This window comes from Podarcis filfolensis, assembly GCF_964270895.1.
Source record: "Podarcis filfolensis genome assembly, chromosome: 1".
NCBI lineage: Eukaryota > Metazoa > Chordata > Lepidosauria > Squamata > Lacertidae > Podarcis > Podarcis filfolensis.
Window position 1 is genome coordinate 41378913 of NC_139604.1, and position 14094 is coordinate 41393006.

General features: G+C 40.5%; 1 protein-coding gene across 13 annotated transcripts in view; it reads left to right on the forward strand.

Annotated features, from left to right (window-relative positions):
* NCKAP5 (NCK associated protein 5) overlaps positions 1-14094 on the forward strand; it is a 605696-nt gene that overhangs the window by 414815 nt on the left and 176787 nt on the right. For all 13 annotated transcript variants that reach the window (XM_083581664.1, XM_083581665.1, XM_083581669.1 and 10 more), the window contains one exon: positions 9028-9177. In XM_083581664.1, the coding sequence (XP_083437790.1) occupies positions 9028-9177 (150 nt within the window). The remainder of the gene's footprint in view (positions 1-9027; positions 9178-14094) is intronic.

A 14094-nucleotide genomic window follows, 5' to 3' on the forward strand; every position in this document is an offset into this window, starting at 1 on the left:
CAAACACTCTGTGAGGTGAGTGGGGCTGACAGACTTCAGAGAAGTGTGACTAGCCCAAGGTCACCCAGCAGCTGCATGTGGAGCAGGAGGAAATCAAACCCAGTTCACCAGCTTACGAGCCCACTGCTCTTAACCACTACACCACACTGGCTAAGACAGTTCCCTACATTACCTATGTGGGCTTTGTCTTTACAGCAATATGAGAATTCCTCACAATGAAATACCATGATTATTACAGACACACTGGCAACTCATCTCATGCATTCCTCATCTACCCACCAAATAAATCATGGGCAGGATCCTATGAGAGAGAAAGCTAACTATAGAGTAAGCCTTCATAGAAAATGAAGTCCCATGCTTTTCACGCAGGGGTACAATACCAGACAGTCTGCTGGCTTTGCTTGCTACTAAGAACTTTGTGTTGTGTTTCAGCTTTGGGGTTTCGTCTTCGCTCCCCACTTTCTCACAGCATGATTTTTGAATATGCTCTTATTATTTCTTCTCCCTACACTCCGTCTAACCTCATGAACTTTTTTTGAGTCAATAACAGAGATATATTCCTCAGAAGATCTTTTGAAAGGATTGGTGATTTGATTTTGATTTTATTACTTCTTTTCCACTTTTTCAACAACAAACGTTGAGCTCAAAGCAGCTCATAACAGCAGCAATAGCACTGTAAATCAACATAATATTTAAACAGACTTGCATGTAAATAAAACAAATTCCTCAAACAATTATTATACAATTCAATGCAAGCTCATAGTGATTCAAACTATCAGAAAAAGAGTTGCTGAGCATCATATTCTCTCTTTAAAGGCGTGTCTTCATGCAGAGCAACAGCGTGATCCCAGTAAGATCTTTCATAGTTTTTAGTCTTTTTCACCCTAAGAGAAATAAATCACTTCTATGTTACTTTTGGAGAGTGGGTCAACAGGTTCCACAAAAGATACAGATTGTCTTTGATGTCTTGTCTCCTAGTGGTATTCTTAAGATAACTCATTTTCACTGTCCCTTCTGAGGAGTGCACCGGCCTCAGCTTCTCTTTCTCATAACAGGGGAACAAGGCCGAGGCAAAGAGCCCCAGAGCCCCAGAGCTCTCGCCCTTTGGCTCATGCCAGAAGGCCCACACGTCTGGCAATAACCAAGCTTTAAAGTATCTGAAGAGGAGAACAGATAACTCCAATCAGATTAGCAGGCTCCAGGTGGAAACACACTACAGCCTCCCAACAAACTCTTCCCCCTTGATAACCCCAATGCCTACATAGGCTGCTTATTAAAAATCAACATTTCACTCCAGTGCTTTTGTTTTTCTTACATTTCTCTCCTATTTTCAATCCTTATTATTCCTTTGCCTTGTATTTTGTTGACATGTCCTTCATTTACCATTAAGTTCTTTTTCTCCCCATATCTGTCTTCACTTCCTTGGCTATATACTTTATTTTCTCTTATATATCATTTTTGGACCTAAACTCCTCTTAATTTCCCTATTATCCATCCCACAGTCCCACCTTTGAAGATGCTGCTGAATGCACCACTAGTTTTTCCTAGGGCACAGCCATTCCTTAATCATCTCAGATCAAGTTATGTCCTTTTGATCACCAATCCCTCATACTCCCCCCCCCCAGCAACTGCTGATGGGATTCAACCATTTTATGAAAAGGAGAAAGTTAGGAGTCAGGCGTAGGCATGAACCATTGATGACAGTGCACCACCAACCCTAGCTCAAAGGTTCAGAAAGAGTGAAGATCTTAGAGAAGGAACACTACTCAGTGGTAGAGCATATGCAAAAGGTCCCAAGATAAATCCCTGGTGTTTCAAGGTAGAGCTGCAAAGGACTCCAGCTTGAAACCTTGGAAAGTCACTGCCATTGAGTACAGGCAAGTCTAAGCTAGGTGGACCAGTGGTCCAGTTTGAAGTTCCACTATGGCACTTCAAGCTAAGCTGCATTGGAAGTGTGTGGATGCTGAGGAGCTAACAGGGTTAGGACTAGGACAAAGTAGCATGTAGGCCTTATAAAAAGATAGCACACAGTGGAAGAGAATAAACATGCTTGTCCTTTTTAGCTATTTAGATACCAGCTGGCAGTGGCCTTTAAAATAGCCTTGATTCAATTGCGTCGTACCCCCACCCGAAAACCTTTTCAGTTTTTGATATAAACTGCTTGCTCCTCCACCGTGATAGAAAAGGGACGGTACAAATTGTAGCCATCTGGTACTGAATAATGAAGCGTTGTAAGTTAATAAAGAAGGGCAAGCTTTTAAAATGTGCAAATCTGTGCAGAGTTGAAAATAGACATACAGAAAATGCATTGCACAGTTGTCTGTCAGGAATAGGTTGCCCCTTACAGGTGCTCAAATGATTCAGTGATGCGGTAACAAACTTCCATTCCTAATCTAGTTTCTTCCTAAATCCCTTTCCTCATCTTTGTTCACGCTATCAGTAGAGGATATTTCACGAAGAAAAAAACTTTGAACCTTTCTATTTCATTGTGCTTTTTTTATAAATTGCAGTTGGTATAATTAAGTGCTGCTGCTCAGTTTTAAGGGGGTGTAAGACAGTTTTAATGAGTTTGTGTTAATGGTGATTATTGTATTTGTTATGAATTCGTGTTTGCTGCTTTGAAAGGGGCTATTATACTCTAAAAGATTGACATGCAAATCTTGTAAATAAATAGTGACTGCAAATGAACACCAATGAGAACTTCTACAAAATTAGGTTGTTCATAGAACTATATCCCTCGTTGTAATGAAAGAGTGATACCCCCCTTTCAATGTGATTATCCTTTTCTTCAGAAAATGGGAATATCATAATGTTATAATTTAGTATTAAAGGACCAAATAATATTTGGCTTAGGTGGAGGAAGATCAGTGCTCTGGAGTTTATAACAGTCAAAGGAAATCCCTGAACTATTTCAATTTGGGCCTGAAATAGTGACATTTCAGAATTTAACAGTAACTTGGAGCTTTACACTAATTTACAATTTATGACTTGGCCTTGGCCTGTTTTGATAAATACGTTTGCTTTTGCTTTTTTGTTTTGTTTCTTTGGTCTGCATGGTAGATTATCCATATGACTTAAGAATGGCATGGACTTCTAAAACAACAGAAGGTATCGGGGCAGAATTACAGTTCCAATTACTCTAAATGTAACAATCCTGTCAAATATGTTAAAGAGGAAATTTTCAAGATGGCCATGATTAAGTGGCATTGACTAGTGTAGCATCTTAAATAGTGTGACATTCACTGTCTCAGAAGCTGTCTTTGGTTAAGATGAAAGGCTGACACTAAGAGTCTCTTATTTGATTGACATTCAAATGCTAATAATCAGAATAATTCAGTGGTGACCAATCCTTTTTACTAAGTGTGCCATAAGTCAAATCAAAAACTACATTACACCATGTGTTATAGTCTTCAGTGCATTGAGATGGTTTTGTCTTTAATTGATGAGCCAGAAGTACATGTCACAGTGAAGGCCATGGGCTCCCCTATTAATTAGGATTTTGTCAGAGAGACCAGTTATATACAGCTGGACAATATGTTCTCCTACAAAATTTATCCCTGTGGAAACTTCATCCTGCTCCAGAGAAATCTAGTAGCAATGTCACATATATTATATGTCTTTTTAAAGCCATTAGTAGTTAACCAATACTCTTATAGCCTGATACTATTCATGTTTTATTAGAAATTAGACTAGTTGTTTTAGTACAACTGCAGATTTAATTTGAAAAATGAATATCCTGGTCAGGCCACAGACCTATATTGTGGTAATGATGGGACTGGCAAATTGCAATTAATCTACACATACGTGTATTGAACACAGCTGCACATCTTCTATTGATTTGTTGAGAAAAGTGATTGGCATTGAAAGCTCACAGCTCACCTGTGTCTCTTTTTTTATTTGTTATTTCATTCTGTTCTGTTTGTTTTCTATAAAATTGTTCAGCATCAACTTTTTCTAGTATTACTTTTGTGCCATATGCGCCCCCAATGTATTTCTTATTTAGTTGACATTCAGTGTGAATTTTCAACTCTGCTAACTTGGGCTACGTGCCAAAAAAAAAGGCCTAGAAGTATTTATTTATTTATTTATTATACTTTGTCTAAGGATTGCTTTCTATAAAACCATAAGTCATACGTATCTGCCATGCACTTTGAAAATAAGTCTCTTTTATCCCAACTCTCTGGCAAAATTCTGGGGTCATGGTATATGCCATCATTTGAAAAACATATGAATTCAGTGAAATGTCTTTGTGAGAACTTTTGCCTGACACTAGCATTTATTCATTTTGGCTTTCTATCTTGTACCTTAAAAGTGTGGTCAGTGTTTGAATGGCACTTACTATGAACTGTTGTTTGATTATTATTTTTTAATGTATGCCTGAATGAATGTGCTTATTTTAATTGCTTTACAGTAAATGGATTGTCAGACAAGTTTTAATTATTAGCTCCAGTTCAGAGTACCATGCAGCTATGTTTAGTCATGTTGTTTTCTCCCTTAACAGCTTTGTTTGTGTGCTGAATAACAATATCCTTTTGGAGATTTGGTAGTGTGAAAAGCATGGTAATACCATGTAATTACCAGTGTACGTGGCATTAGGTCATATAAGCAAAGAAGGCAAGCCCTTATCCAGGGAGATGACAGCTATGCTGGGTAAACACATGGGGCAGAATCCTGGGGTGGTAGAAGGCACCACCTTGGTCTCACAGGTGGAAAATAACATTTCTGTGTGCCCCTCAACAATCCATTCTGCAGTCTTGTTCAGTGCATGTGTAGACGAGAACTTGCACAACAGAAAGGAACAGCAAAGGAAGCTAGTGGAAGGGGAGGGATGGGGAAAAGATGCAAGGGTAAGAAGAGCTGAACATGTGGTGTTCCAAACATTTTCATGATCAAAAGTAAGAGGCCTGAGAGTATTTCGGAATACTATGACTGTTTTGTTTTTTTATAATGATATTTTATTAGATTTTAACAAAACAGGAAAAAAGTTTACAAAATCTTAAACAATAAATTCAACACAAAAAACATAGAAAAAACATAGAGAAGAAAAACAAAAAAGAAGAAAAAACAGGAAAATCAAAAATCTCTCTTTTCAATTTCTCACCATTTTTCCCTTTTTAACTTATTTTCCTGACTCCCTCCCACCTCCCTCTTTGTATTCCAATTAACGATATGTTCAGCAAATTCATACCTCTTATCTTACCCTTGATTATATATCCCCATATAATATCCTCATATTTTCATTTATAATCAAACCGTTTTTGCCAATTCTTATTTCACCTTATTACTCAAACCACTTCTTTTTTACAATAATTTCATTAATTTCATTAATTTTATCTTGTCCTCAAATCATTAAACTTTCAAAATTTAGACTAAATTTTGCTAAAGCCAATTACATCCTTCCAACATCTTTTAATATTTCATTAGTATTAAACTAATTCCATAAATATAGATTAATTACACAAGACATTTCTCATTCTAGATTAGTCCAGCGCCCCTTTTCCTGGTTCACGGCAATGTCAGTCCATATATCATTATATCCTTATCAGTCAAGTGTCCTGATATCAGAGGCCCTCAAATCATTTCCAAGCCCCTTCTGCGAGTTTTCTTGTTCCTGTGTGTAGCTACATACATCCTTGATCCCTGTTGAGTTCTTTCGCCTTTCCTTCTCTTTCTCCTTGGGGGTCCAATCACCGGGTGATTCCGTACAGTAACATTCTTCCTTTCCTTTTCTCCAATTGTCCAATTCCCCGGTGTTGCACTCCCCAGTGTTTAGTTTGTAATCCAAGAAGTAATTGTTCCAAAAAAATTCTTCCACTCGTTTCACAGTCCCACCAAAGATAAAAATTTTCTTAATTCCAAAGTTTGGCCAGTGTCCTCCAAAATCCATCCTCTGTGTCTCCATCTTTCTCTGACCTTGCAGTTGCCCTATTGAATCTGTCTCCTGCATAGATTGTTGTACAATTTCTGTAGCATCTTCCATTGGCACCTCTTTACTGACTTTAGCTGTATTGTCCCTCTTTTGATTCATCAAAATAATTTTCTCCTCCAGCTGTCGCAGCCCATCATATATTTTGTTCAGAGCAGATAAGACTTCCTCTCTATTCATTTCTGTCAAGGTCAGGGAGCTGGTCCCACGATCTAATTTTCCCTGATACAATGTTCTCTTTATAACTGAAAAACAGGCACACTGGCTGGCTTCCTCTAGGGGGTGTAGTTACTTTTTGGCATCCATCTTTAAATTGTATCCAACAAGGAAAAATTCCTTTCGATTTCCAGATACTTTATTTCCTTTCAATATAAAACAAACAGGCAGAACGCGGCTTTGGAATTATTTTTTTTCCCTTTTCCAGTTCTGTATATCAATTTTTCTATTTTCAATTTGTAAATATCACCGACCGTTTCTCCTTCTTTCCTGCCATTCCGTCCCCAGGTTAGGGACAGTGGAAACTTATTTTCTTAAATTTCTCTCTGCAGGCTTAAAAAGTCAAATTTTCCCCCCTTTCCTCCTGCTGTCAAGGGGGGTTTTGATGGTTAAAAATGCAGGAACCTTCAGGCTATCTGTTTTCCCGGCTTTTAGCTTGTAAAATCTTTGCTTTGATCTTTATACAAAGGACGGGAGGTGGACTTCCTTTTTACACCTTCCCGTTTCAGGTCAAATTCCAGGCTGTATTTTCATGCAAAATTTTCAATTGTCCTACTCACGGGTTGTTGTTTAGAATCCGAATTGTCATAGGAAGAAGGACAGCGCTCTCCGACAACAGCTGTGCAGCTTCGCTCCGCAGAGATAGCGATTGACTCTCAGCACCACACCAACTCCCCGTCTCCCTCCGGAGCCCTTTATAGGGTTCCTTTGCCAAACGGGGGGGGGGGCGCAAACGGTGCCCGCCGAGTCCCAGGTCCGCAGGCTTCTTCCGCCTGCGGTTTTTAAAGGGTCCCCGCTTCGCTGCAGCGGTAGGACCCGATTTCCACGGAGCTGTCTCCCTCTGAGTTAGAGGGAATCCGCCATTGTCGGAGGCGCCGCCTCCAGGAAGTCCTCCGGAATACTATGACTGTTTTGATCGCACAAGGAAAGTGTTTATGTATAGATCAGCATTTGTGCATAATGCAGCTTCTAGAGTGGATTACATTCATATCTCATCTTTCTTCCAAGGAGATAAAGGGGGTTTACACAACCCTCCCACCTCTCCATTTTACCCTTGCAACAATTTTGTGAGGTAGGTTAGGTTGAGAGATAGTGACTGGCCCACAGTCACCCAGGTGAGCTTCCTGGCTGATAGGGGATTTGAACCCTGGTCTTCCAGATCCTAGCCCTGTGGTTCTCAAAGGGTGTGGCACACCACACTGGTGTAGCAGGCAGAAATGGGAAGTGTGCTGGGAAGATTCAAGGGCAATCAAACTCATTGAGCTTGTATACATACTTAAGGCTCATATGTAACAGACTCGTTTATAATTAAATTTTGAGAATGATTCATATTCTTATGTAACTTCATTGTTTTATAGTTTCTGGATGTCCCACAACCATATTATAAAGTAGCTGTGTTCTGTGTTATAAATCAAACACTGCTAGTTGTTTATTTTTGTTTCCAATATATTTCTTACCAATAAAGAAAAAGAAAAGAAAAGAAAAGAGAACCACTGTCCTAGCCCAGCGTTCTAACCATGTGCAAAAGATATCTGGATATATATGATTCTGAGAATTTTGAACACTCCCCCCCCCAATATTTGACTCCAAAGCTGGTATGGCTCGAAGCATATACAAATATTTTGTGAATAGGAATTATTAATATCTCTGCTGGTACCTCTGGGAGGAAACACAGTATATAGGCTAAACATGGGAGGCATCTGTATGACAGGGTTTAACTAACAGAAATACCTATCATAATACAAAAGGAGTTAGAAACCTAAATACACTGGGCTGTATCCAGTTATGTTCCTTTGCTGACATAAGGCTCTTTAATCCAGTTGAGGCTTCAAGGATCAGAAAGTGATTTAGCTGATTCTCCCTTTTCTCTGCAGCTCCTTCCATGCTATTTGAAAGAATCCACCAATCCTCAACTGATTTTTTCTTGTGGGGTGTATAGAGGACTGTAGATGAGAAGAATCAGCGAAAATTGCCTGTCTATTTACCACAAGCAGAAGCCTCCATGTGATCAAAGAGACTTTAGCCAGTGGGTGGGCACAGTTGTTTACAGCACTTGCATCTAAAAAATATTTATTTATTTATTTATTTATTTATTTAGAGCATTTGTACCCTGCTCTTCAGCCAAAAGTGTATTTTTGTAAGCAATCATATTTTAACTAGAAAACTGTATCACAGAATTATGAGAAGTATTAATTTTCAAAGGGTAACTATGTTTTGGTTTGCACATTGGTTCAGAAAGTGTGAATTCAGTAGATTCACATTAAAAGGTGAGCGAAGCAAATTTTCCACCTAACTCGAGCATGAGCAAGGTCTTAATTCAATTGTGGGGAGGTAAAGAACACATTGGCTACTTTGCAAAGCAAAAAACACGATGCATTCATGGGCTAACTGCAGGATTAAAACATAACCTTTGACCTTAGGAATTATAAATGTGTAATGTTTTCTTTTCACATTGTGAGTTTCTTTATTCCTGCAACTGGCAGCTATGGTTGTACAGTGGGGTGAGGGAGGAATTCACATCTTGATGATAGCTTCTATTTTGTGTTTCTGAATACGACATTGGAGAGAAGATGAGAGGACAAAGGGCCATTGTTTTTGGTTGTGGTGGTTGTAATAGAAAGCTCTGGAAAGGAAAGAAACAATGGACAATGAGTACTGTCATTTTAAATGATATTTCAGGAAAATGCAATGTCTCATTGCAGGGTATACACTGTGTATATATTTAAATATCTGCAGGATGTTATTCCATGTATATTAGGTGTCACACTTCCACAAAGCTTTGAAAGATGCCTACAATGTGTGTACGTGTGATATTATAATTACATTGCTTTTTCTATGTATTGTTTTTACCATTTTACTGATGAAAAAATACATTGATCTTTTAGGAAACCTTTACTCACGAGAGCAAGAGTCCTAAAACAGCGGTGGAAGACATTTGCATGTCAGTAGATAAAGATTCAAGGGATGAAAACAGCAGCGCTGAAGAGGAAAAGGAAAAGACAAAATTATTGCTGGAACGGCTGAAGGCTCTGGAGGTAGGATAAAAAGGAAGTTTTTGCATTAGGGGGTCTTCACTTTTATCGGTACTGAATCGTAGAGCAGTATAAATCTTAACTTTCTCAGTTCACCTAAGCACTTGGTACAAAGTATTTTTTGATCACGATTCATTAAACCAGGATGAGTGAAATACTCTTCATTGGAACCACTGAAATGATCTCTCTCTAATGTCAAGGATCATATATCCTTAAAAAGAAACTTCATAAATAAATTTAACTTGTTTCAAGCTTGAGACTAGCTCAGACCCACAGAGACTACAATACAGAAGTCTAAGTCTACGATTTAGTTTCAAGTGTTCATTTTAGGGCAAAGATCACAAAGGGGCTCCATTGTATCCTCCCTACCTTCCCGTCTTCTTAGTGCAAGGAGTGAGGGCCCCAGCAAACTCCTGATGCACCCAGGTCTAGGAATTATATTCCTTAACTGCTACCAATGCTGCTGCAACTGACTGGAGTAGTAAAAGCATCTATCAACCAGAGGGCTTAAGTTTCTCCGCTGGAATGCAGAGTTAACCAGGGCTATTGACTGTCTGGCTCCAAAGCACCCTCTCTGGTTGCATGGAGCCCGGACAGCCCCGTGGTTTTCCCCGGAGCTGAGGGTGATGAAACAATCGTTGAGACGGCTAGAGCGCCAGTGGCGGAAAACTCATTCTGAATCAGACCAGACACGGGCTAGAGCTCAACGTCGAGCCTACCAAGTGGCAGTGGTCACGGCGAAGAGAACCTTCTTCACCGCCTCTATAGCATCTGCAGAAAACAGCAGCAGGAGACTCTTTCAGGTGGTTCTCAATCTATTGGAACCACCTTTGTCACCGGGGCCTGGTAGGGACCCCAAGATCTCCTGCAATGCTTTTGCAAAGTTTTTTGCAGATAAAGTCGCTCAGATTCAGAAGGAGGTAGACTCCACCATGGGAGCAGGGCTGGGGCGGGAGAGTGCTAGTGTTCTGTCTAGGCCTGTTACATGGGATCAGTTCCAATCTGCTACCTCCAAGGATGTGGACAGGCTGCTTGGACGAGTGAAACTGACCACCTGTCTCCTTGATCCTTGCCCATCCTGGCTAATAAAAGCGAGCCGGGAAGGGCTGGGCGATGGATTCTGCAGGGTGGGTGAATGCTTCCCTCTGTGAGGGAGCCTTCCCAGACCCGCTGAAAGAGGCGGTCATTAAACCGCTTCTTAAAAAAAACATCTTTAGACCCGGCCAATATGCCAACTATCACCCAGTCTCAAATTTACCGTTCTTGGGCAAGGTGACTGAGTGGGTGGTTGCTGAACAACTCCAAGCACGCCTGGAGGATGCAGACCATTTGGATCCCTTCCAGTCGGGATTCAGGCCTCACCATGGGACTGAAACTGCCTTGGTTGCCCTGGTCGATGATCTCCGGCGGGCTAGGGACAAAGGTGAGAGCTGTTTCCTAGTTCTGCTGGATCTCTCAGCGGCCTTTGACACCATTGACCATAACATCCTTCTGCACCATCTATAGGGGCTGGGAGCTGGGGGGCACTGTTATACAGTGGTTCTGCTCCTTTCTCCTGGGCCGTGTCCAGAAAGTGGTGTTGGGGGATGAGTGTTCAGACCCCTGGGCTCTCACTTGTGGGGTGCCTCAGGGTTCCGTCCTCGCCCCCAAGCTTTTTAATATCTATATGAAACCGCTGGGAGAGATCATCAGGGGGTTTGGGCTGTATGAAGATGACACCCAGCTCTATCTTTCTTTTAAATCAGAACCAGTGAATGTCCTGTGTGAGTGCCTGGAGGCAGTTGGAGGATGGATGGTGGCTTACAGATTGAGGTTGAATCCTGACAAGACAGAAGTACTGTTCTTGGGGGATAGGGGGTAGGTGGGTGTGGGGGACTCCACAAGTCACAGTAGTGTTGCCAGTTGCACATCAACAGTATGCTTGGGATTTTATGGTATTAGTGCATTTGCTCCGAGAGCTGTGTGGTGTGGTTCTTGGGCAAAGTTCTTGAGTGGGTGGTTGCAGAACAAATCAGCGTACTCTTGGAGGAAACTGCTTTTCTAGATCTATTTCAATAAGGGCTTAGTTGGTGGTTCCCTAGAACAGATGGATGGGGGATGTTAATAATAATAATAATAATAATAATAATAATAATAATAATTTTATTATTTTATACCCTGCCCATCTGGCTGGCTATTGATGGGGTTACCCTCCCTCTGAAGGAACAGGTATGCAGCTTGGGGGTAGCTTTGGATCCTTTGCTGTTGATTGAGGTTCAGGTGGGCTCAGTGGCACAGAGTGCCTTCCATCATCTTCAGCTGGTGGCCTAGCTGTGCTCCTATCTGGACAGGGATGTTGTCTATCCTCTGGCAACCTGTAGGTTAGATATTCTGAAGATGGTTCTGATACTGGTGCAGAATTCAGTGGCTGGGGTGCTCACCAGGGCAAGACAGTTTGAGCATGTTAACTGATCCGGGCCTCACTGCACTGGCTGCCACTTAGCTTCCAAGTTCAGTTCAAAGTGATAGTTTTGACTTATAAAGCCTTAATCGGCTCAGGACCGTAGTACCTCAAGGACCGCCTCTCTCCATACCAACCTACCTGGACCCTGAGATCATCATCTTTGTGTTCCTCCTCCACAAGAGGTCTGGAGGGTGGATACATGAGAATGAGCCTTTTCTGCAGTGGCTCCCTGTTTGTGGAAAGCTCTCCCAAGGGAGATTCAACCGCCTGAGATCTACGGATGAAGTGCGGTATACAAATTTAATAAATAATAATAATAATTTTGATGGAGAATGGGGACCAAGCCTATCAGATTCTGAGGTGCCCATTTACTTAACCCAAGGGTGACTTGTTAAGCAAAATACTAGTTCTGTTTCAACATATGTGTATGAGAATGATAGACTGGACGGACACACACAGCTCAGATTCTGTATCCAAATCTTTAACACCCCATTTTAAAGAGACTCGATCATTTCTTGTCCATTTATCATGCCGCAAATAATTATATTACATAGCTTCATGCTCTTGTGTACATCACTTTGTAAAGTCAATACTTAACTATTTCTAAAAGAAATTATTGAGAGTATTTCAGTTGAACAAAATAAAGTAAAAGTTATAATTGCATATTGAAGAAAATAAAGAAAGTTGTATCAATATATATGCAAATAACTACTATTTCATGCATTTATGTAGTATATAAGCATATAACTGTTGTTAAGGTAAAGGTAAAGGTACCCCTGCCCGTACAGGCCAGTCTTGACAGACTCTAGGGTTGTGCGCTCATCTCACTCTAGAGGCCGGGAGCAGCGCTGTCCGCAGACACTTCCGGGTCACGTGGCCAGCGTGACAAGCTGCATCTGGCGAACCAGCGCAGCACACGGAACGCCGTTTACCTTCCCGCTAGTAAGCGGTCCCTATTTATCTCCTTGCACCCGGGGGTGCTTTCGAACTGCTAGGTTGGCAGGCGCTGGGACCGAGCGACGGGAGCGCACCCCGCCGTGGGGATTCGAACCGCCGACCTTTTGATCAGCAAGTCCTAGGCGCTGAGGCTTTTACCCACAGCACCACCCGCATCCCCATAACTGTTGTTATTATTATCCAAATACATATATGGTTATTTATAACCTACTATATTTTTAATAACTATAAATATCATTACATGATATTACAAATATTATTATATTTGTCCTTACAAAGTCTATGTCTGTAAGCAATCCGTTCATAAGTTGCAAGTGTTATCATATCTTAATTTTGGTTCACTGAATATGTACAACTTCTGCTCACTAGTATGACTGCTCCCTCCGCCCTTTTAAAGGTCAATATTTACTTAGTGGGTTGATGTTCCATGCAGACCTTTCTTTCCAATATACTTTCCAATATATTTCCAAAAAGTTCTGTTAGCCTAGTTTTTCACCTGTGTCCGTGTAGCTATTTCAGTTCTTCATTTCATTTCTGATGATAGAAAGTTGTTTAATGAAGTCATAGCTTTTTATCAATTATAGTCAATTGCCTTGAAGAGGGAGGAGGGAAGCCCACAGTAAACCTGGCTATTGGAAGGTCACAGAATAGGATTTCTTCATTGATTCCAGTTTTGTGCTACAGCTTGGTTAAAAAAAAAAGTGCCAATACTTCCAGAATTAATCTACACAAGCAGTTTTAAGGATTAATCCATGATGAAAAATGAACTACAGGACCAATGTTAATAGTACCCAAAGATAATTAAAATAAAGTGTTGCTAATTGTATGTTGGTTTAATGTTATATATCCTTACCCTTGTGTATTTGAGCTTGGTAGATATAAATTTTTATGTCATGCACTGGAAGCTCTGAGGTTTATTAATCAAGAGACACACATTTTATTAGTTGTGCAATTAGTGGGTTTAATCCTTTGGTATTTGGAGAATAATTAATCTTTGTATTTAATTAGTGGGTTTGAAAAAAACAAAAATAGTTATTCATTAATTCTTCTAGTGTGGATGTTGGAGTTTTGGTATCATGTTTTCAAAATATTTTCAGGCATGGGGAAGTAGGCAGCTAAGTCACTTGCACAACATATATGAGATGTAGTTTCTCATCTCACTTTCTATAATTATAATATATGGGTGTGGGCACTCATAGTCATTATTTGATGCCATGATGAATATTATCTCCCAGCCTGATGACCCTCAGGGCCAGATGGTACAGTTCTTTCTGTACCAGTCTTCCAAGGTGGAATGGAGAATTATGCCACATCCTCTAGACAGCTGTGAACATTGGGAGCAAGACCTGTATTATCAAGAATGTAGTCGTGCACAATGGGTGCGAATGATGATTGTCTCTGTCTACTAAAATCCCACAGCTTTCCAGACACTTCACTTCTTGTGCTCTAAACATGGAAATCATTACATAATCCTGATAATTCTGAGAACCGCAGGCAAAGCACAACCCATCCTGACTGGA